Here is a 23,907-nt window from a genome sequence, read left to right as displayed (position 1 = left end):
AAACTATGGTGAAGTGTCAAATATCTTTGTTTTTCTTCCCTTATTGGGATAAACTGGAGGTTGACAGAAGTGTGGTCTGTCTTCCCCATCATGGTTGTGAGGTGAATAGATTCCAGGTTTTTCTCCTCGTCTTCTCCTCCCCTCCCCCCAAGTTGTAAGGCAGCTCGGTGAGAAACTCTTGGTCACTGGGATAGTCTTACTCCTTTGCAAATGAGTCATCTTGCAGTAAGCCAGCCTTGAGGCCACAGCCTCAAAGCAGCACTGCCAGCATCTAGGTAGGTGGGTTTTTATGTATCTGAGCCGACCAGAACAGCTAACAGCCATGGACTCAAGTGAATGGAACATAAATCTAAGTGACTATGATTTTATATTACTGTAACCAGTGGTTGTCTTACCAAGGAGTGAGGAGTGAAAGTAGTGGGAATGTCTATTGCCGTATTTTAAAAATTTGGGGAGCATACAGTCACCGACTATTTACTGAGCATCCCCTCCAAGCAAGCTGTGGGGATAAGACAAAAGCCTCTGTGAGGCCTTCCCAGCCACGTTGTGTCCCTCAGCATTGCTTACATCAGTGTTGGGAGGAAAGAACTACAGTCCGCCTATCTACTCCGCTGCAAGAAGAAATTCAAAACATGACTTGAAAAGTGCAAAGTGTAGACGTAAACGTATCAATTGAACACCCATTGACGCAAAGCAAGTTGCTTGGAGCAACACTGATTTTGAGTACTTACTAATGGTGGTGCTTTGCACACGCTGCTCCTTAGAAATCCCCACAACCCCTCAGCTGGGGATCTTCAGACGTGTCATCAGTGGTCCCACCCTGGGTTTCACATCTACTTATGCAGCAGAACCAAGTTTTGAAAACTTTATTTCCAAGCTTCCTCCCCTCATCCCTCCTCCCAACCCCCATCCCCCACCCCACACCGCACCCTTCTCCTCCCGCCGCCCCAAACCCGCCTGGCCCCCCTGGGTTTGAACTTGAAGTTTGGAACAAAGAGAAGTGGAAGTGAGTCTAGTTATTCCGATTACACATAATACAGTGAAGTGAAGGAATACAATCCCCCCTCCCCCCTCCCCCCCGGCCCCGGCCCCGGCCCCGGCCCCGCAGCTGTGCTGTGGAAACGCCCGTGAAGCCTCACAGGAGAGGCTGACGTTAGGGGCCCAGCAACGCCGGGGCCGCGGCGCCGGGACCCGCGGCGGCCGCCCCCGCCCGCGGCGGAAGCAGGGTCCCGCCCCGCGCCCGCCCGCCCGCCGGTTGCCCGGCGACGCCTGAGGCGGACAGAATGAGGCCATGTCTCAGGTGCGGGAGGAGTTGCCGAAGAAGAAGCGTTTGGACGCGCAGGGAGTTCTGCGGCACGAAGTAAGTGCGGCCCGGGCCGCCCCTCCCGGCGGCGTGGAGGCCGCCCCGCCGCCCGCGCCCGGCCCGGCCCGCGGCGCCCGCGCCCTCCCGCCTCCGCCTCCTCCCGGCGGCCCGCCCCTCGGCCCCGGGCGAGCGGACTCCCCCGGGAGAGGCGGGCGCGGTGCCTGCGAAAACAAAACCCGGCGGACCCGGCAAACGGCCAGAGCGGACCCGGGCTCCCCGCGCAGATCCTGGGCGTTAGCGAGAGCGCCACCCCGCCGCCTCCAACACCAGGAGCCCTGCTGCGGCGGCCCAGGCCGGCCCGGGCCCGGACCCGGAGCGGGAGGCCGTGGGGCGGCGGCTACCGGGGCTGAACGGGGCCCCTGTTCTTGGCTGGCTTCCTCGGAAGGGCGGCCAGGGTCGGGGCCGCTCCTCCTGGCATGTGTCTCACCCCCGCGCACGTTCTGTGGTATCAGCACTGTGGTCCGAACCCCAGTTAGTCGGTGGATTGCTGTGAGGGGCCTTGAGATGGTGCAGGCTAAATTCTGCAACTTCCCCTCCTTCCTATTGAAACCACATTAAAACCAGCAGGAAGGAGAAAATCCACACTTCAAGTAACACACACACACACACACACACACCACTTGAAGATTCTACATAGAGCAACTAATGGGAATCACTGTTAAATGTTTATTGTGACATGTGGATTGTAAATTGAACTTGTAATTGTTTTTGCTGCTAATCATTTTATTTTACAACAGATGGGATTACGATTAGGCATGTGGTACTGGAGAGATGAAAGCAAAACTCTTGAATTCAGAAGGTAAATTTTAATACAATTTGATTGTAGCTTTCATAAAAATTACATGTGCTTGGAGTAAAAAAAAAATATTCAAACAATACAAAAGGGTATAGAGAATAAAATAAATATCTGCTGAAATTCCCACCAATGTAAACCCGTTCAATGGTAGGAACTATCTTACTCATCTTCCTGACAGTAGAGCCATTTACAGAACTTTACAAAATAGACATTCACCAAATATTTATTTTTCAATAAACCAATTAGATTCAAGCACAGGAAGACTAGAGGCAGGGGATCCATTAGAAGGTTAGTTGTAGGAGGATTACAGATAGTCACACAGGTAGAAACAGAGTCAGGACTAAGTCCATGTTGGTAGCAATGAAGAGAAGGGTGCAGGACTAAGAAATATTTAAAAGATATTTGGGTAGAATTGATAGAATGTGGTACCTGGGTGTGAAGGGAGAGGGAGAATTAGGTCTTTAGATTGACCCCCAGATATCTGGTTTGAGTAATTGGGTGGCTGGGATTGCCCAATACCCATATGCAGACTGAAAGAGGTAAAATTGTGATGTGTTTGAGGGTGCTATGACATGTTCACATGGATACGTGTTTTAGACTGTTGCACAAATGAGGCTGGAGGCCAGGAAAGGAGTTGGCTAAGCAGATGTAACTTACAGTTACATTATATTTAGTGTTAAGTAAACAATTTAAAGGCTAAACAGTACATTAGAATCATAATCAAAAGTTTATATTTCATTGAGTATTTATTTCAAGATTTGAGTAATCAGTCATTTCCAAAGCAGTGATTCAGTTTGTTATCAGATTATCTCAGAAAATTTTTGTTGAGTAGCTCCTGGAACATCATACTCAGTGAGTGTGAGATAGACAATGAGAAAGACATCAAGATAGCTTTGGGATTAGACAGACAAAAATCCATTTTTAAAGCACAAGTACATGTAGATATAAATATTTAAGTGCCAACATTTTGTTTCAAACTTCATATACTTATTTACTTTAATGTATATTTTTATTGATTTCAGAGAGGAAGGGAAGAGGGATATAGAAACATCAATGATGAGAGAGAATCATTGATTGGCTGCCTCCTGCACACCCCTACTGGGAATCGAGCTCACAACTAGGGCATGTACCCTGACCAGGAACCAGGGACCTCCTGGTTCATAGGTTGACACTCAACCTCTGAGCCACACAGGCTGGGCAAACTTCATATATATTTAAAGGCCATCTCAATCCTCTCTTCTTACTGACCTTCTTTATAAATGAAATAAATTTGTAGTATTTTTTTAAACTAATTCTCATATAAGAACTAGTTTTTTAATGTGTTTTTTTTTTATTATTCCTCACCTGAGGATATTTTTTCATTGAATTTTTGAGAGAGTGGGAGGGAGGGAGAGAGACAGAGAGAGAGAAACATTGATGTGAGAGAGACACATCGATTTGTTGTCTCCCACACGCACCCCGACCGGCACCAGAGATGGAGCATCCTTCAATCCACAGGCTGACACTCTATCCACTGAGCCAAACTGGCTAGGGCAGAATTAGTATTATTTTAAAAAACTAATTATCTTATTTTCCATACAAGCCTACTAATAAATTACAGATAGCAGTTTTATACCGGCGTCCTTATTCATAAAATATTCATATGTGAAAGTTTCTTTTCATTTATTACCAGATTATTATTTGAAAATAGCTTGATTGATTTCCACTAATTTTGGAGAGTATACATGGGATGGTTGCTTTGAAAGGGGGATTACATGCACAATGCTGAACAAAAAAGGCAGTGCTGCAGAGACAGGCCACCCCAGTGGTGATGAGACAGGGCAGAGGCAGAGGAGGTTGAGAAGGGGCAGTGGTAAGGGCAGGTGCTGCAGAGGCAGAAGGTCACTGCTCTCAGACTTAGTTCTGTTTGGTATTGCCCCACAGGTCTCTGCTGAGCGTACAGGACGGCACTGCATCTATGCTCTAGCCCTCTCCCACGGTAGCATGGAGGGGTGAGATTAGAACTAGGGAGACAAGACAGTGATGCAGCAAACCAAGGAGGGGAGGGGAGATGACTTGCAGGAGAATGGAGAGTCAAAGACCCTCTAGAGCTAGCCAAAGAGGAAGAAAGATCAGAGGAATCAAAGGGAGGCTTCCTGGGGGCGGGGCTAGCCAAGCCCTGGTCTGAGAAGGGGCAGGAGTTGACAAGGCAAAGGGAGACTGGGTTGGGGAGGAGGAGAGTGCATTCTAGGCAGAAGGAACGTGCAAAAGCCCATTCTTGAGAGGGCATGGGACATGTTTGGGACTGCAGGTAGTTCAGCAGGTTGGGTATAGAGTTCCAAGTGTTAAAGAGATAGAGGAGACCAAGGCAAGATCATGAAAGGTCTTGCATACCATGCTGAGGAAGTTGAAATTTGTTCAGAGGATTCGGGGGAGCCATCAAAGGGTTTTAAGCAGGGAAGTAGCCTGTGATTAGAACTACATCTTAGGAAAGTGACTCAGCCTGCAGCATGGAAAATAGTTTGGAGGGAGACAAGGCTGGAGGCAGGGAGATCAATTAAGAAGCAATTGCAGCCCAGCCAGCATGGCTCAGTTGGTTGAACATCATCCCATACACCGAAAGGTTGCTGGTTCCATTCCAGGTCAGGGCACATGTCCAGGTTTCGGGTTTCATCTCCAGTCAGGGCTCGTACAGGAGGCAACCAACTGATGTTTCACATCTATGTTTCTTTCTCCCTCTCCCTTCCTCAATAAAATCAGTAAAAAAAATAAAAAATAAAAAAAAACATTTTAAAAATTAAAAAAAAAATTTAGAAAAAGAAGCAGTTGCCCTGACTGGTGTGCTAAGTGGTTAGAGCATCGGTTTGAACATCAAAGGATCTCGGGTTCCATTCCTGGTCAAGGGCACGTACCTGGGTTTCAGGATCCCCAGCTCCACAGTTAGGGCTCCTGTGGGAGGCAACCAATAGATGTGTCTCTCTCATATAGATGTCTCCCTCCCTCTCTCCCTCCCTTCCATTCTCTCTAAAAGTCAATTAAAAAAAAATCCTCAGGTGAGGATTAAAAAAGCAACAACCAATTGCAGAAACTTAGTTGATAGATGATGCTGGCTAAAATTAAGATGGTAGCAGAGGGAAGAGAGGGAAGTAGAGAAATTGAAAAGATATTGAAGAATTGAATGATTAGTGGACTGTGAGGGCTTAAGAATGACAGAGGAATTAAGGATGACACATTTTCTGCCTTGGACACCGGGGCAGGTGGTGGCACTTCTTTGCTGAGTTGGGGGAAATAGCAATAGTGAATACAAGTTAAAGCGGAATAAGTTCAGTTTGGACATACTGAGTCTGAGGTGTCTGTAGAATGCCCAAGCAAAGGTGTCCAGTAGGCAGGCGTGTCAGTTTATATGTCTGCAGAAAGATCCGGACCGTAAATATAAATTTGTGAGTTATTGGTATTAATTGAGTAGATGGAATTACTCAGAGGAATTGAAGAGAGTAACCAAATGGAACCCTAAGATAGGCCCTCAATTTAGGGGACATAATTGGGAAAGGGGGCTTTCGGAGACTTAAGAAAGAGCAGCCAGAAGCGAGGAGGGAATTTTGGAGTTTCGTAAACCCAGATAATTTGCTTTGCAAAGTAACAGCTTGGTCTAAGGGGCATTCACATTCTATCTGGAAGTCTTTTCCTTGGTATAAGTCTCCTTCCACCTGGGGCAGGCCACCTTTTACACCTGCTAGCCAACAAGAGTTTGCAGACTTCTACGTATTCTCAAGTTCAGATCAGGAGAAGAGGTTCCCCATCCTCTTCCCCACCTTGCATTTCCTGGCCTCTTTCCTGGATGAATGACACTGGAAGTCTTACCCTTCAGAGAAGACCTAGCACCCTCTTCACCGGCAGAGCTTGCCTTACCTTTTCAGACTATATTCTGAGGGAGGTACCTATCAGAATACAACAGGACACCCATAACCTCCATGCAGGAAATGGATACACAGTAACAGACAGGGAAAGAGTGGTCTTTATTTCTTAACAGGCAGTCAAGGAAGAGACAGTAAAGAGTGGTTTGCAGGGAGACCTGCGTTCATTTCCTAGCTCTCCTGCTTACAAGGTATCAGTCAAGTTGTCAAGTTATTTAGTTCTGATAATATCAGTCTCTCATCTATAAGATGAAATAATAATGCCTTGTGAGGAATACACTGAGTGGCCAGATTATTATGATCTCTGAACACATACTAATCTGGCCACACAGTGTGTGTGTGTGTGTGTGTGTGTGTGTGTGTGTGTGTGTGTATGCAGAGGATTCGGGGGAGCCATCAAAGAGTTTTAAGCAGGGAAGTAGCCTGTGATTAGAACTACATCTTAGGGGGGGAAATATATATATATATTAGAGGCCCAGAGCATGAATTCATGCATGGGTGGGGTCCTGCCAGCCTGGCCAGGGGGAGGTGACATGGGTGGTTGGCCGGCCTGCCTGCTGGTAGAACTCCTGGTCAAGGGAACAATTTGTATATTAGCCTTTTATTATATAGGATATACACTGAGTGGCCAGATTATTATGCGTTCAGAGATCATAATAATCTGGCCACTCAGTGTAGATGGTGTTGCATAATTCGTCAGCATGCATGCCCATTTCTTATTTGTTAAAGAGGGAATACCTTTATTCACAGGCCACATCTAGGTTGGCCCCTGAGGCATGCTTCTCTCTGACACAGTGTCAGCACTCCTATCCCTCTTGTCTCAAGTGCCCCTCCTCCCAGCTGGGAGAGAACCAGCAGCCTGTGTGAGTCTTTGCCAAAGTCATTGACTCCTCTGAGGACACACAGCAGAGGAAACTACACCTCCAGAAGCCTTGAACTGCTCTTGTTTGTCATTATGGCCTAAGAGAAGACTACTAACTCATCACTGACGAGCTCCAACTTGTATGGAAGCCAAGAGTGGGCCAGCCCTCTGCATTTTAGTGATGGGTTCTACAGGGAAAATATGATTTTTTTCTCTCATTTATTTCAGGGCAAAGGGAAGCAACATGATTATTGTGTAATATTAGGAAAACACATTAACAAAATGCAGTTGTGAAAGGACCAGATTCTAAATGGGTTGTCAGGTTGAGGGGGAGGGTACGGAGGCCGTAGGAGGGTACAGAACTACCTCAGACTGGGGTTTAGGAGTCAATCAGGTACAGTTCAAAGGACGAAAACAAATGATTACTAGTGATGGTTTTTAGTGATTCCAACCTCACTGAGAGCATAGGCTGCCTTTAGAGCTAGGCAGGGCACTCACAAAGAAACCTGTTTCTTCAGGGAGCTAGAGAATGACTTCGGTCAGCTGAAAAGCCACCCGGGACAAGTGTGAAGTGGGGAAGGCATGTCCAGAGGTCAGAGAATAAGGACTTAGCAGTAATGCCGACTATTGACTAAGGGCAGGCGCTGCCTGCCACACATTTCAAACCATGAGAGTTGGGCCAGCTTCTCTGCATCTTTGTCCTCTCCATCAGTGACAGCCATGTACTAGATGACCTTGTAGATGTCCTCTAACTCCAAAATTTTTATTTTATAATTCTAAGTTTGTTTGACTTAGTTCATAGGCTTGATATACATGATAGTCGCAAATGTATTTTTTTCAAAATTTTTTTATTTTAGGGCTCTCCAGTCTCAAATTATCTCAAGCAAACTAATAAGGCAAGAAACTTTGAATTGTATGGATGAAACTGAGAAAAGGGTACTCAATAAATTAAAACATTCCTCCAAACTTATCATGAGCTTTGTTTCTTGTTAAGTTGCTACATTTTCATCTGGAAATGTTTTGTGTATTACAGTATTTTGAAGGTGCTGATATGTGGAGGCTGAATATAAAGATTGAAATTTTAATTTTTTTCTAGATGATTGTTCCATATGTAAATGCATAAGTTGAGTACTGCTGTGCCTCAAATTTCCTTTAGGCCCACTCATAACATATCCTAGTCCTAAGGTTACATAAGCTATGGTCACGATATGATTATTTTCCCCTGGGAAAAGGTTAAGTTCCTAATTTTCTCATTTCTATCACAGTTTTACACCTGCAGTAGAACCCAAGGAAAAAGGAAGGAGAGGCAAAGCTGTTCACTTTGCTGAAATTGATGCTTCAGACAGGTATCTTAATTTCCCAACCTTCATAGCGCTTCTCAGCAGAATGGGTTAAGCCTTTACAAACCTGAAGAAAATGTCACTCCCCTTCTCCTACACTGAAATGCAAATACCCATCAAGTAAAGAGCATGTACTATTTCATAATTATGGTGGGAGTTACAATAGTCCCTATAAATGTATACCTGTAATAATTTGCCTAGCTTTTTATTTTATTTTATTATTATTTTTTAAAATATATTTTATTGATTTTTTTACAGAGAGGAAGGGAGAGGGATAGAGAGTTAGAAACATCGGATGAGAGAGAAACATCGATCAGCTGCCTCCTGCACACTCTCTACTGGATATGTGCCCGCAAGCAAGGTACATGCCCTTGACCGGAATCGAACCTGGGACCCTTGAGTCAGCAGGCCGACTCTTTATCTATTGAGCCAAACCGGTTAGGGCACTTTTTATTTTATTTTTAAAAATATGTTTTTATTGATTTCAGAGAGAGGAAGGGAGAGAGATATAAACATCAATAATGAGAGAGAATCATTGATTGGCTGCTCCTGCATGCCCCCTACTGGGGATGGAGCCGGTAACCTGGCATGTGCCTGACTGGGAATCGAACCATGACCTCCTGGTTCATGGGTTGACATTCAACCACTGAGCCACATCGGCTGGGCAACTTTTAGCTTTTTTTAAATCTGAAAATAATCTTACCTTAAACAAAACCAAGCTTGAGAATTAGGCTCTTGATACTTAATAGTAAAAGCCTCATGTACCTCAGGATAGATTAAAATCAACTAAAACCTTTCAAAGCACTACTGGAGACTGTTATATTCTAAAACAGGTTGACAGATAAAAGACTTGCTTCAAGAGAGGCTAAGTCACTTCAAGCCTTAGAGAAACGAGGTCAGCAGGGCAACGTTACACTGAATGATGTTAAATGTGAGTAACTGCTTCCTCATCCTTATGTCTTATCTGGTGTCAACCTCTAAGGCAGCTCTTTGTTCTTCTTTCAATTGTCCATCTTCTTTTTTGTAGTTGTTGCTTTGCTTTTGCTACAAGAGAGTGAGATGCAGCGGATCTGTTCTTTTACAACATTTATGAGGTATGTAATGCTTGTGAGACATTTTAGATCTTTTATCCTTTATTATAAAGTAACTAGAGGCCCGATGCACAAAATTCATGCAAGAGTAAGCCTTCCTTCCCCCAGCTGCTGGCACCAGCTTTCCTCTGGCAACTGGGACCCGGGTTTCCCTCCAGCAGGCACCCGGGACCCGGGCTGGCTTCTCTCTGGCTGCCGGCAGGGACCCGGGTCCTGGGCTTCCCTCGCAGCCCTGGCTTCGTCCAGAAGGTCATTCGGCTGTCTGGTCTAATTAGCATATTATGCTTTTATTATATAGGATTATATAGGATTATATCTGATAAATGATGACAAATCTGATTTTTGGAGAAAGGCCATGGGGCTGGCTCTATGCATGCCATCCTCTCAGGAACCAGGCCAAAGAGAGGACGCCAGAAGTCATAGGAGCCCACAATAAAGTCTCAGGGGAGGGGATGCGGAGAGCATATTGGTAGATGAATATGCTGATGTTTCCTGAGTTGCTCTTCCCAAGTAAACTACTTACTCTCAAATCTTTCTGTCTCAGGGTTGGTTTCTGGGAGGACCCAACCCAAGACAGGTAGTTATTAATATCCTGGGAAAAATCTGCAATGCTTACCTTCATCCAGCTCTCAAGATATAGTTAAGGAAAACATGCCCATTTGGGGTTGGAAAGGAGGCAGTAAAAGTCTTGTAAGAATATTTAGAAAGAAAACAGTGACTTCTAGTATAAAAACAAATGAGAAAGGATTGTAAATCAGTGCAATCTTTTTGGAGAGCAAGACTTATGAAACTTTAATATGCATATATAGTGTGCCCTAGCAATTTCACCTAGCAAGTTACCCAGAGCTATGGTTACTTGCAAAATCACTGCAGTAATGTCTATAATATATATATTTTTAATCCTCACCCAAGGATATGCTTTCTCATTGATTCTAGAGAGAAAGGAAGGGAGAGAGAAAGAGAAACATCAATGTGAGAGAAAAACATTGATTGGTTGCCTCTTGTACATGCCCTGACCAGGCATTGAACCCACAACCTAGCTATGTGCCCTGATGGGGAATGGAACCCACAACCCTTTTGGTGTATGGGATGACACTCCAGCTAACTGAGCCACCCACCCAGGGCATATTTATAATATTTTCTAAAGACCTAAATATCCATCAATAGAGAGCTAATTACATAAATTTTGAGACATAGAATACTTGATTCAGCTGTTTAAAAGAGTGAGGATGGGGGTGGGCTAGAAGGGTTTAATGGGGGAAAGGGGGGACATATGTAATACTTTCAACAATAAAAATTTAAAAAAAAAGTGAGGAAAATCTATACATAGTATTGTGAAAAGAGGTCCTTGCTACCCAGATGCAAGTGACAAAAACAAGTTGTAAAAATTTGTGTGTATAGCATTATCCTGTTCATTACAAAAATATTGAGGCATATTTATGCATATGTATTTGTATTGGTATAGATGTGATTGTTTATGCTTTAGAACAAGCATGTCAAACTTGTGACCCATGGGCCGCACAATGAGTATTTTTACGGCCTAGACAATATAATGGTATGTAAGAAACGTTTCAATAAAAATTGTGTAACTTAATTTTTACACGGTCCTGTTATACATAAATATTAATAATGAACTACCTACAATGTTCACTAATGACTGATTACTATAATCCTGTTGCATTCATTTCTCTTACGCGCCTTACGCGCTGGTGCACCATTTCTCTCCACTAATACTAGCAGTGAATATTTTAGCAGCCGGTTGCCACGTCATTAGTCTTGTACTGACTTGTTTGGTGTGCGCAACAGGAAGTATTTTGCTTTCGGAGAACAAGAAAAATAGGTTTATTTGCGTTATGCTTATTAATTTGTGCAGTTATTAAGAGTCTGGTAAGTTACTGTTCAAGAAAAAATATTAATTTTTATTAAAATGTTGTATTATTTTATTTTAACGATTACTCATTTATTTCAGCCCTTTGTATTGAGCATGTCTCTATCAAAATAAACTTATGTTTCTATGAACATTGAAGCTTTTGTTTTTTTAACGCTCACATAAACTTAAACCTTGTTTATTTGGCCCGTCTTAGCCTTTGAGTTTGACATGCTTGCTTTAGAAAGTTAGGGAAGTGTCAATATTTCTCTTTTTTCCACATCCAGCGCAGCTAGAGAGCGGTCTAGTTCCTGAGTAGGGGCGGCTGGGGATTGAGAAAAATGAAAGAAAGAGACAGTCACAGATAGAAGGAAAAAGCTGGGACCGGGTGGGACCGCTGTCCTATTCTGATGGAGAGACAGTGACCCAGAGCCCATACAGCGTGTTTATTTTATACCCCCAAATACCAGGAAGTTTTACTTAAAAGTCAAGACAAAGGAGATTATTTGCATTCTTGGGTGGGCCTGAGTCATATTCATTACTGGTGCTCGGCTGGATTTAAATAATAAAACCCACCCCTGGCACCTGGGCAGAAATGAAGGTCAAGCTGACAACACTTCTGCCTTTTGGCAGAACGAGTTTCCAGCACGTGGCTTTGCCTACCGCTCTGGATTCAGCTGCCAATTTAAAGAAATGCCCAGGTGCCTTCCCAGGCGCTCTCTAAAGGTAAGGATTCATAACAAACTTGAATAGGATGGTGACAGAGGGGTAAGAGGAGAGAACTTGTTTTGTTTTGTTTTTTGAGAGAACTTTTTACTTGCTATATTTGTGTATCTTTTTTTAAACAATGGGAAAATATTACTTGTATAATAAAAACTTTTTAAAATTTAAAAATAATTGATAAGCAAAGCATCAATTTAAGTTATCAGTTAGCAGAATTATAATTTCATGTCTGACCTTCCAAAAAGCCTTATTTGAAAAAATCAGATTTCTTACATCTTCAATAGATTTCTTACATTTAATAGAATTTTAAATGGAAAAGTAATTGTATGGTAGATATAACATGTATTTCTACTTATTAAGCTGTGTTCATATATTTTTTTGAGAAACTTGCGTTTGAAATATGTTAGAGTTAATATCTTTTATTTTCATCTCCCATAGGAATAAGAATCTTGATCATTTCCTCATGGCATTATTGTACTATTTATCTCATTACTTGGAAAAAAGCTCACTGGAGAAGCAGCCCAAAAGCTATATGGTGTAAGCAGAATTTTGTAATGTGCGTTAGAGTTTTACCGGTATTAAAATGAACTTTTGTCTGTGGTGAAGAGGTGATGGAAAATTTTAAATCTTCGTAGTAAACTAAAACATTTTACATGAGAGGAGTTCACCAGTTTTTAAAGTTCACTGAATAACTCACCCAGTGGGTATTCTGGTGAAAAAAAATATTCCAAATAATATAGACCAGCACTGCCCAATAGGAATATAATTAGAGCCACATATGCAATTAAAAGTTTCTAGTAGCCATATTTTTATTTTTTTAAATATATTTTTATTGATTTCAGAGAGGAAGAGAGAGATAGAAACATCAATGATGAGAAAAAAATCATTGATCAGCTGCCTCCTGCATGCCCCCCACTGGTGATCAAGCCCTCAATCCAGGAATGTGCCCTTTACTGGAATTGAACCCAGGACCCTTCAGTCTGCAGGCCGACACTCTATCCACTGAGCCAAACCGGCTAGGGCTCTAGTAGCCATATTTTTAAAATGTAAAAACATACAAGTGAAATTAATTTTAATATATTTTATTTAACCCAATGACCCAAAAATATTATCATTATAATATGCAGTCAACATTAGGTAGTTTTCGATGAAATTATTTACTATTTTTTTTTAGTAAGTCTTTGAAATTTGGTATCTACTTTATACTTAAAACATATCTCAATTTAGATTAACCACAGTAAGTTTTCTATAGCCACATGTAGCTTCATGGATACCATATTGGACAGTATAGATATAGATATTATGTGTATGCTTTTTTATGTTTACAAAGTTCTTGCCAAAAGGTTTGTAAGTGTCTAGTAAAAAACTAAGCATTAAAAAATTTAACAGATTTAGCCCTAACCGGTTTGGTTCAGTGGACAAAGCGTTGGCCTGCGGACTCAAGGGTCCCAGGTTCGATTCTGGTCAAGGGCATGTACCTTGGTTGCAGGCACATACCCAGTAGGGAGTGTGCAGGAGGCAGCTGATCGATGTTTCTCTCTCATCCATGTTTCTAACTCTCTATCCCTCTCCCTTCCTCTCTGTAAAACATCAATAAAATATATTTAAAAAAATTAACAGATTTAACCAAAATAATATTTCATATCACAGGAAAAAAAACCCACAAAATTTCTTAGGCTGCATGTGAAGAATTTAACTGCTTTAGACAAAGGTGACTCAGAGCAACACACAGGGAAAGAATCTGGAACTCAGAGTCCAGAGCAGAACAATGCCTCTCAGGCTTGGTGACCTTTCAAAACCCATGGAACTTTCCAAGTGCCCAGCCTGCCCTTTGCCAGTGCATGTGGAACCAACCCAGTGATTTAGCTGTTAGGAATGCTGGTAGAGTCATTAACCTATGGCTGCAGAATGTTTTCAAAATGCAAAATCCTTGTATACAACAAGCAGTCTGATTTTATGGATAGATAAATATATCTGGACAGCAGTTTTGTAAAGAACCAAATAAATAATTCACACACTGCTGCTCCATTTAAGCCATCATAATATGCAACATCCATGTTATTTCAGATCTGCTTTTCAGAGCAGGGCATCCAGAGATCATAAAGTGCTCCTGTGGGAAGCCAGCAAAGGGGCTCAAGCCGACTGTGGGCTCAGAATGTTTGAGGCGTCTTACTATTCCCAAAAAGAAACTCGCTGGACTTTGGTGGCATGTTAGCTTATATGTTGTAAGGTGTTTCCTCTCCTAATTCTGAGGAATATTGCTAATCTAGCAGATATTTGTTTCATTTCTTAATTTATGGAAGTAGATAACAGAAGAAAGGTTTCTTAGTTATTTTAAAACTTATGAGAACACAGTGGTATAAGGTAGGCTTTCTTAGAAGGAATCAGTTACAGAATGATAAAAACAAACAAACAAGTGCATTCTCTTTTGAGCATTCCCGTGCCTTCCCCCAACCTTCTTTTCTCAGGTGTGTATTTTTGCTTTCTTTCTCCTAAGATCCAAGGGTTCTCAGGAGACTTGCAAGCAGGGGAGCAGAGGGCAGCAACAACTCACCTGGGCTAACCCCCTGAACCTGTCTCCAAGGGCCCTTCTTTTGCCTCTATAACTTGTTTCCTGAGTCCATTCAGCCCAGCTGGCTCACTTTTTTCACCTCCGTGACTTTCCTTCCAAAAAGCCAAGGCAGCCTCGCCGAGGCTCAACCTTCCTCATGTTTCCAGAGGGTCAGGGCAGCTCCGCCTAGGCTCCTCCTGTTGCTGTGATCTTGCCTCTTCTAGCTTAAGATCTTCCTCTGTTTTACTGTCCCCAGCTTTAATAAGCATATTCTCAAATAAATAAATAAGACTTAAAATCATTGATTCTATGGTGTGATTCTAAAAAAATTATGGTAACTTCATTTTCAGGCTTACAGTAGTCTGTTGCTTTACTTATTATAATAGAAATAAATACAGATTGGATTGAGATATGTGGACATAAATAACTCTAAGGAAAAAAATTGATTTTAATCGAACTAGTTAGATATAACATAGGGATAATAATAGTACCTACTTCACAGAGTAATAATGCATATTTATCTTAACCTAGTGCTTGGCACTTGGAAGAAAGGCCAAACTGTGAGAGAAGAGCAGAAAGGGAGGTGGAAGGAGAGCAAAGATACATTTGTTGGTTTTAGATTATTAAAACCCCTATTTCCAGAAGAAGAAGCCTTATCCGCATTTTATACAAGAAGAAGAAACTAGGCTCAGAGAGATTAAATAGTGGACATACCCTGTAATTGGTGGAGCTGACATTAGAACCCAGGTCTCCCTAACTCCACAGTCTGCTCAAACCACTGTGCAAAGTGCCCACCACCTGCTACCAATCAACTCTGCTGGCTTTCCCACAGTTCATCCACTTATAATTAGGAACTACAGTGGATAGATGTTGATGTGAACAAAACTGACTCCATCTCTGTATCCCTGCTTTGGTTTCTCTTCAAGTTTCCATGCTGAGAACTGTGACCTAACTAGTCTCCACCAGCACTAAAGCCTCACTTAATGACTAGCTGTGTCCTGTAAACTCACACAATGTAATTATAAAGGTTCCTGTCAGTAAACGGCCAGAATGACATAGCAACCGAGATAAATATCAAACTAGGTGTTGGCATCAATTCTAAGCAAGTATCCACCAGGAGATATGGTTCCTGGCTTGTACTACATTCTTCGTCTCGTCAGTCATTAGTAGTCCAGCTATACTATAAAATATTGGCTGTAATAGCTGTCTGATGGCAGAGTTCGCTATGCAGACCTAGACCACTGGATTGCCTGTCTGCCCCAGTTTTGTCCCTTGCAAGTAACTTACCCTAGAGTAAGTTTTATTATAATGAATGGACTTGCCTGCTTCATTTTTGAGTCTTAAGATACCTCTTTGGTTCAGTGGTCACTGTACCTCTACTCCACCGTCAGACATATAGTTTCTGAACAAAGGCACAATTATGTATGCAGTTATTTTAATGTATGCAGTTTTAAACATCATGTCATAAGTCTTTTTTGTTATTATAGTCTTCATAATTATAATTTTAAAAATATATTATTATTGATTTCAGGAAGGAAAGGAGAGGGAGATATATAAACATCAATGAAGAGAGAGAACCATCGGTTGGCTGCTTCCTGCACGCCCCCAACTGGAGGTTGAGCTCAAAACCCGCGCATGTGCCCTGACTGGGAAGCGCACCAGTGACCTCCTGGTTCATGGGTGGACGCTCAACCACTGGCTGGGCCTTAATTACAATTTTTAATGGTGGCATAACATTTCATCAATCCAATGTATGTTATTGACTTACTGATTTACCTAAGAGACAGTATGGTATAGTGGTTAAGGGTACAGACTTTGGTGCTTGGCTTAAATTCCACAGGAGTCACACATTAAGTTAAATGCTATATTAAGTACCTGGCTATATATATTTTATATATTTTGGGAACTTATAGTTTTTCTGATAGATAAAAGATAAATAATGATTATATTGAATATCTTTTTTTAAATTTCTTTATTGATTAAGGTATTACATATGTGTCCTTATCCCCGAATTATCCCCCACCCCCCTGTATTGAATATCTTTCTTTTTTTAAAAATATATTTTATTTATTTTTTACGGAGAGGAAGCGAGAGGGAGAGTTAGAAACATCGATGAGAAAGAAACATCCATCAGCTGCCTCCTGCACACCCCCTACTGGGGATGTGCCCGCAACCAAGGTACATGCCCTTGACCGGAATCGAACCCGGAACCCTTCAGTCCTCAGGCCGATGCTCTATCCACTGAGCCAAACTGGTTTTGGCTGTATTGAATATCTTTATACATTAGATTTTCCCCCTAATTTTGGAAGATTAAAAAAAAATTCTGGGAGAGATTATTGGATCAAAGTTTATGATCAATTGTATGGCACTTGAAATTATTTTCAATTTTTTTTCCAGAGGGTTATACCTGGGCTTGTTTTAAATGCCAGGTTCTACCCCGACCTACTGAGCCCGAATCTTTGAGAGGGGGTGGCATTGGGAAACTGCACTTTTATTAAGTAACCCCAGGCGATTCTTACATATATTAAAACGTGAGAACCATTGGCCTGAAAGTCTCAAGGTCTTTCTTGACTGTTGTTTGCTTTGTTTTGTTTACAACAACAAAAGAATATTAGCCACTGGCAGCTCTGGCAAAGCAGGGGTGAATGGTGAGGGTGGGGACCACTGAAGGACACAGGCAGGCAGGCACAGTGATGGCTGTCGGGTGCTTGCGGGGATGTGTGTTGGGTTATGGGAAATTTGGGCATTTAAAGTTGGAACCCAATTTGTCTATTCCAGAAATCTATTTTATTTCAGCCACTCACAGGCCTTCTCATCACATATGGTAATGATTTGTGCTTTGAACTATCCATATTATTCTCAAACCCCCACAGCATAGCCTCATGTAGTTAGCCTAGTGATTAACATCAGAAGAGGCAATGATTTTTCCCTGTTGTTTAGAGTGCATTTCTTTGGTTTAAATCTTCCTGAAAATTAAAAGGCAAGAAAAATGCTGCCTGGCTGGTATGGTTCAATGGTTGATCGTTGACCCATGAACCAAGAGGCCACTGGTTTGATTCCTGGTCAGGGCACATGCCTTGTTTCAGGCTCAATCTCTAATAGGGGCCATGCAGAAGGCAGGCGATAGATGATTCTCTCTTATCATTGATGTTTCTCTCCCTCTCCCTTCCTCTATGAAATCAATAAAAATATTTTTTTTTTAAAGAAAAAAGTTAGTGATACATTTTCCATAGTAGTCATTGGACTGTATTGTGGGCAATATTGTTCCCTTCTATACTGCAAAAACTTTTTTTATTTTTTTTATTTTATTCATTAAGTTGATTGGGGTGACATTAGTCAACATGAACATGTAAGTTTCAGGTGTGGGTTTCTATGTTACAAGATCTGTATATTGCACTGTGTGCCCACACCCAAGTTAAATCTTCTCCTGTCACCTTATTTTAGGCCCTCCTTCACCCCCCATCCCCTTCCCTCTGGCAACCACCACACTGCTGTTTATGCTCATGAGTTTCAATTTTATATCCCAGGTATAAGTGAAATCATATGGTTCTTGGCTTTTTCTGACTGACTTATTCACTTAGCATAATGTTCTGAAGGTCCATCCATTGCAAAAACTTTTAACATGCTTCAGACATGCTGTAACCTTTGAACAGGCTGCCTTAAAGTTCATTTGCAATTCAGTTTAAACTGGGGTATGTTTTCAAGGGGAAGAAAGGTTATTGTAATTAATGCCACAGTTTCAAAGTAGTAATCCCCAGATGCCTGCTTAGCAAACACAGAGGTGCGAATAGGCACACATTGAGCCCCAACCCTTAGTAGTGACATCAGGAACCCTGGGAAGCGCAGGTGGGAGTCTCCATGTTTTAGCAAAACAGCAGGGAAGTGGACTGCTAACTGCCTCAGAAACCAAGATAGGTAATAAATTAGGACTGCCTGTATATAAAATTAAGGATATACGGCATAAAGTATAAAGAATCTATAAAAAAGTGAAACCGGCTGACATGGTTCAATGGTTGAGAATCAGCCTATGAAGTAGGAGGTCATGGTTTGATTCCCTGTGCTGTTTCTCTCTCTCTCTCTCTCTCTCTCTCTCCTCTCTCTCTCTCTCTCTCTCTCTCTCTCTCTCTCTCTCTCTCTCTCTCTCCTTCTCTTTCTCTTTCTCTCTGAAATAAATAAAAAAATATATATTTTTTTAAAAAATGAAAATTCACCATAAATTTGAGATGCTGATGACAGTGATAAATATCAAAGGACTTTGAGGGCCTCTGCCACAGCTTGAATAAGATAGATGAAAGGATAAGTCGGATGTGTGGATTCACTTGTATTTCCTTCAAAATAGTTTATACTTCTGGCTTTTCATTAATGAATGTAGGTATTTGCCAAAATTAATCCAAATTATCGTTTTTCTTTTCAGGGGCCTTGTGGAGAAAAAAGAGATGGAACTGGTTTTAACTAAGTTAGAAGCGGCACAGAAATACTTGGCGCAGAAGTACTGTGTCCTTGTCCTGGGCTTGGGAATGCCCGATAAGCATCACATGTGCTGCGGGAGGTGAGTGCACACTTAGGATTTCATTCCATCATCATTTGTTTGAATATCCATGTCCTTAAAACTCTTAAATTTGACTTTAGGTGCCCTGGAGAAAGGTTCCTTTTTTTTGTTGTACAGAATAATTGAGCTCAGCTGAGGCTCTGCCCCCAAAACATGTGATGTTTCTTTTGAGAAAGCCGAGAAAGTATGGGAAGAATCCCAGAATCTCTGCTGATATTTTAACAACCATCTACTGCTTGGGTTTAAATATCTTTTCTCTCAGTCCTGGCTGGTTTGCTCCAGTTAGAGCGTCAACCTGGGGACCAAAGGGTCTTGGGTTTGATTCCCAGCCAAGGGCATGTACCTCGGTTGCAGGTTTGTCCCTGGCCCCTGTCAGGGCACGTGCCAGAAGCAACCCAGTCGATGTGTCTCTCTCACGTCAGTGTTTCTCTCTTGCTCCCCTTCCCCTCTCTAAAAAAATCAATGGAAAAAATATCCTCAGTTGAGGATTAATAACAACAAGAAGTCTTTTCTCTCAGCATATATCAGATTAATGGAATCTTGCTCTCAACCAGGAAGGCTTCCGGCTGCCACGCAAAGGCCCCTTGGCTGCCTTGCGAGGGAGACCGAGTGATGGGCGTGTTTGATGGGTGTGTCCCCTGCCCTTTTCCTGCTTGTTTTGATGCAACAACAGTTGTGGATACAAGCTAGTGAGGTGATCCTGTTTGTGGGAAGGCAATTTTTACCTAAGGATGACAATTTATACACTACAGTCATTAAAATTTTAAAGTGTCTTGCCCGGCCGGTGTCACTCAGCATCCAGCCATGAACTAGGAGGTCGAAGTTCAATTCCCAGTCAGGACACATGCCAGGATTTTGGTCTTGATGCCCAGTAGGGAGCGTGTAGGAGGCAGCCGATCGATGATTCTCTCTCATCATTGAGGTTTCTATCACTCTCTCCCTCTCCCTTCCTCTCTCTGAAAGCAATAAAAACATATTAAAAATTTTTAATTATTTTTTTGCTTTAGTTATGCTACTTTATTTATTCATTTATTTAAATTTATTGGGGTGACTTGAACATATAGGTTTCAGGTGTGGGTTTCTATGTTACAAGATCTGTATATTATACCGAGTGCCCACCACCCAAAGTCAAGTCTTCTGTCACCACCTGTGAGGGCTTCCTCAAATAGGACTTGAGTTTATTGTTGTTTATATTGATATATTTTCAGTTCAGGCTCATTTTCTTTGTTGTTGTTTTTTTGTTTGTTTGTTTTGCTTATACGTTAGTTTACCTGTGGTTTTACTTTCTGAGGTTTTCATTACTCGTGGTCAACTGTGGTCTGAAAATATTAAATGGAAAATTCAAGAAATAAACAATTCATAAGTTAAGTCACACTCTGTTCTGAGTATTGTGATGAAATCTCATGCCATCCTGCTCCATCCTGGGATGTGAATCGTCCCTTTGTCCGTCGTCTCCATGCTGTATAGCTTCCTGCCCATTAGTCACTAGTGCTCATTCAGAAGGACGAGCACACTGCTGTCCCCAGGCTGTTGATCGCATGGCGTAGATTATATTTGCATGGCATAATGATATATTTCCACTTCTTACTGCACCCAATCACCAGAACCATTGATTTTTTTTCCTTTTTCTTCATTTTAGTCTTACCCTCTAGTTGTTTTATTTCCGTACCTACTAACACCTCATGTTGCCTCTTCATCATATTTCCACTCCACCCAACACTCACATCACCAGTAGCATTTGGAAGAATACATTTCTTGGCTTGTTTATCCTGAATTTATATTTATTAACCTTTGATAGAACACTCCAGGGGTTTTGATCTAAGTAACCTAAGAAGTTGGAGAAAAACACATTGGGACTCATTACCAATGCATCTTGCCAGCATTTATGTGCCTAAATAGTCTTGGGGCCACAGGTATTGATCCTGCAAAGGGACCTTTTGAAGATAAGGGTTTGTTCACTGAACATTTGAGCTTCCCTCTCAACCTAGAGTTGTGATCTGTTATATTGCAGGGAGAAAATATCAAATACACAAAAAGACTGGAAATTCTTTGAGGTGAGTCACTTATGCTTGGGGGCTTTTCTCTTGGATGTGAAATTGAAGTATAGCAACAACTAATAGCCATTTGCCAGGTGCTTATTTATAGTGAATGCCCTTTTTCAAAAGGATGCTAACAAACTACGTATTTTTGGTCTGATTTTCCTCCTACAAAGGTTAGTACATGTATAATTTATCACAGCTTTTTAGGAATGTTGAAAAATTGGATTGACTGGGTTTACATCTATTTAGCAGTGTTATATAGATAGGTGGGAGTTTTTCATATCATAGCTCTGGGTTGTGATTCTTGCCTGTTTTCCGTTGTAGTCCTTTTATACTTTCTGTGCATATGTAGCTTGGATTGTTTTCCGACGTCAACATTTCTCAGAGATTGAGGAAGAAATAGGGAGGCTCTTTCGTACCAATATGTTTAATATTCCTCGAAGGAAGCGTGAGGATGAAGAATCAGGAGGGGAAAAGAAACGCATGACATTTGTACAATTCAGGTATGGCCTTTTGACATTCTAAGCTCAAGGATATTTCTAGAAAATAGGATGATGTGACCTAAATGTCACCTTTACCCCCATAGGAGAATGATGGCAAAACGCCCAGCGATTAAAACAGCCATTCACATGCGCTCCCCAGTCATGTCTACTCTGCTGCCGTCTCTCAGAGAAAAAGCTCAGAATATCTTTGAGAAAAAGAATCAAATCAGCACCAGATTCCCAGCCCAGATGCAAGAGCACATGGAAAAGATGGAGTCTGTGCCCATGCCAATGTAAGCGGCCCAAGGAAAGAGAAGAGAGGGCCCCGAGTATCATTTCCTAGGTTGGGCCAGGAGGGACAGGGGCTCAGACACCAGGCCTCTGCCAAAAAGCTGAACAAAGATGAAAGCACCATCTTCCTGCCCACCCCTGCTCCTTTCCACCTGTTCCTCTCCAGAGTAGCTCTTGGGACACCCTAGACTAGAAAAGATTGCTAGAACATTAAGCTAGTTCTAGTTTGGACAAGTGAGTAGCAGACTTTATAAGGCTGAGGTTTTTCCATTAGAAGAATCATCTTTGGGAAATGGGGGAAGGACCGGTACCAAATCTGGTTTGGGGCTGAGTTTTTGACCCGTATTTAAGACCACAGTGGTTCAGGGAAACAGGGAATGCTTAAAAAAAAAAAAAAAAGCTGTGTGTACATACACACAACCACAGCCATATACCTTTAGTCTTTGCCCTTACTGCTTTAGCTATACCAATAATTCTTTTCACAGAGTTGGCATTTTGGGGCAGCCTCGATGTCTGTTCAACCCCCACACTCTTCTCCCCCTTGAACCAGAAGAAAACATGAAATCGCCCGGGAGACAGTCTTTCCTGATAGAAAGAAATAACGTAAGGATTCGGGATACACTGGACTTGGTCATGAAAACACTGTCCTCTCAAACATCATTCCCTAAGTAATCTGGTCCATTCCATTTCTGTAATTAAGTTTGCTTTGTCATTTATTTACCTCCCTGGCTTCTGTGTGACTAGAGTAACATATCAGGACATTTAGCCAGTGTTCTAGTGGACTAGTGAAGAAATATTCTTTTTATTAATTTCTAAGTTCATTTTTGCTTTATAACAAAGTGTCTTTGATATGTTTGTAAAAAATTTTATAAAAAGGCAAATTAAATATTTTAAATATTAAACCTCTTTCTATGGCTCTATTATTACTGGCAGTAAGATATAAAGTATATCTGATTCATTTAAAAGCCTTTTAACATATATGTTTCATTAATTCTTTTATTTATTCATTTAACAACAAATATGGATTAAGCCCCTGCTCCCTTCAAAGCCTTGTGTTGGGTTATGTGGAGAGAGAAGATCATCAAGACGGAGACCATATCCTCCAGGTCCGGGTAGTAGAAAGGATGAGTAAAATACGTGCCTGTTCACAAAACAATATTGAAGATGACAGAGGTCAACACTGGTGCCCTGAGAGGACAGAGCAGAAGAGCAATCACTTCCGGGGGGGGGGGGGGGGGGGGGACGCGGGGACCGCAGTGTTCTGATTGGAATTTGCTGTTGCAAGGACCAGATGGCACTAAAGAGGAACTTCCAGTCAGAGGAAGAATGCATGCAAAGGCAGAGATGAACGAGTGTGCCCTGTGGCCAAGGAGTGGCACGGGCATGATGTAGGTGAAAGGGTGTGGTGGAAGAACAGGCTGGAAGGTTCAGCTGAGTGTCCGGCTAGGGAGTGGAGGGATGCTCTTTGGTAGGCAGTGAAGATTAGGAAACTCTAGTGAAGCCAGGGCACTAGGTGGAATACAGAGCTGCTGATTATATAATATTATCATTTTAAAAGTCCTGTAGGAGTTTAGCCAAGTGAAACAACTGCACCGAATTTACCTTTCTGTGCCACAGGGTATAATCAAACTCTGAAGTCCTTCTTTTAGCAGTTAGCTAAAAATTCATTCAATGCATAGAAAAAACTGGATCCCTTTCCCAGGTGTAATACCGGGAGCCGAGGAACGCCAGCCCCAGCCTATTGGTCATGTGGGGCAGCTTCTGTTAAACCTCCTCTGTCTTCACTCTCTCATCCTTGATTATCCCAGGTTAGTTTCTGTTACTCCTGTTAAAACTGCAAAGTTTCAATCAAGATCCAGGATTATAAGTTAACCCTTGCCAGACTTTTTATTTATGTCGAGAATTTGGTTATAAGGCACTCTGTCATAACACATTTTTATCTAGACCATGTTGACATGGTTTCATTTTTGTTTCTTGTTTTTGCTATTTTTTAACAAATACAGCCTGGAAGTTGTGAGACTTTCATACTGTCTTTACTAGGGCGCTGGGCTTTCTCTGAC

The 23,907-nt window shown here is 41.9% G+C and overlaps 1 protein-coding gene across 6 annotated transcripts; it reads left to right on the top strand.

The window, feature by feature from the left end:
* The first annotated feature begins 1,168 nt into the window (after positions 1–1,168).
* On the top strand, positions 1,169–22,749 carry PPP1R36 (protein phosphatase 1 regulatory subunit 36). Of its 6 annotated transcripts, none has more exons than XM_054715995.1 (12): positions 1,169–1,360; positions 2,101–2,162; positions 7,772–7,810; positions 8,180–8,260; positions 9,088–9,185; positions 9,282–9,348; positions 12,374–12,472; positions 18,901–19,035; positions 21,047–21,089; positions 21,522–21,577; positions 21,661–21,849; positions 22,333–22,749. In XM_054715995.1, exons 1-12 carry the CDS (start codon positions 1,292–1,294, stop codon positions 22,517–22,519), a joined length of 1,125 nt encoding a protein of 374 aa, XP_054571970.1. In that variant the 5' UTR covers positions 1,169–1,291; the 3' UTR covers positions 22,520–22,749. The 6 variants fall into 6 exon arrangements, with proteins under 6 accessions (XP_054571970.1, XP_054571969.1, XP_054571966.1 ...); XM_054715991.1 differs by having other exon boundaries at positions 1,172–1,360; positions 21,399–21,577; XM_054715994.1 differs by lacking the exon at positions 12,374–12,472 and having other exon boundaries at positions 1,170–1,360; positions 21,399–21,577.
* The last annotated feature ends 1,158 nt before the right edge of the window (positions 22,750–23,907 follow it).

This window comes from Eptesicus fuscus, chromosome 5 (assembly GCF_027574615.1).
Source record: "Eptesicus fuscus isolate TK198812 chromosome 5, DD_ASM_mEF_20220401, whole genome shotgun sequence".
In the NCBI taxonomy this organism is placed as follows: Eukaryota; Metazoa; Chordata; class Mammalia; order Chiroptera; family Vespertilionidae; genus Eptesicus; species Eptesicus fuscus.
Note: the sequence above shows the minus strand (reverse complement) of the source record. Positions and strands in the feature narration are given on the sequence as shown.

Bases quoted from the DNA above. Each gene is read 5' to 3' on its own strand.
- PPP1R36 (XM_054715991.1), top strand. From the start codon at position 1,292: ATGTCTCAGGTGCGGGAGGAGTTGCCGAAGAAGAAGCGTTTGGACGCG. The intron at 7,811-8,179 runs GCAAGAAACTTT...TTTCTATCACAG, and splicing joins ATCTCAAGCAAACTAATAAG to TTTTACACCTGCAGTAGAAC. The intron at 21,850-22,332 runs GTAAGCGGCCCA...TTCTTTTCACAG, and splicing joins GAGTCTGTGCCCATGCCAAT to AGTTGGCATTTTGGGGCAGC.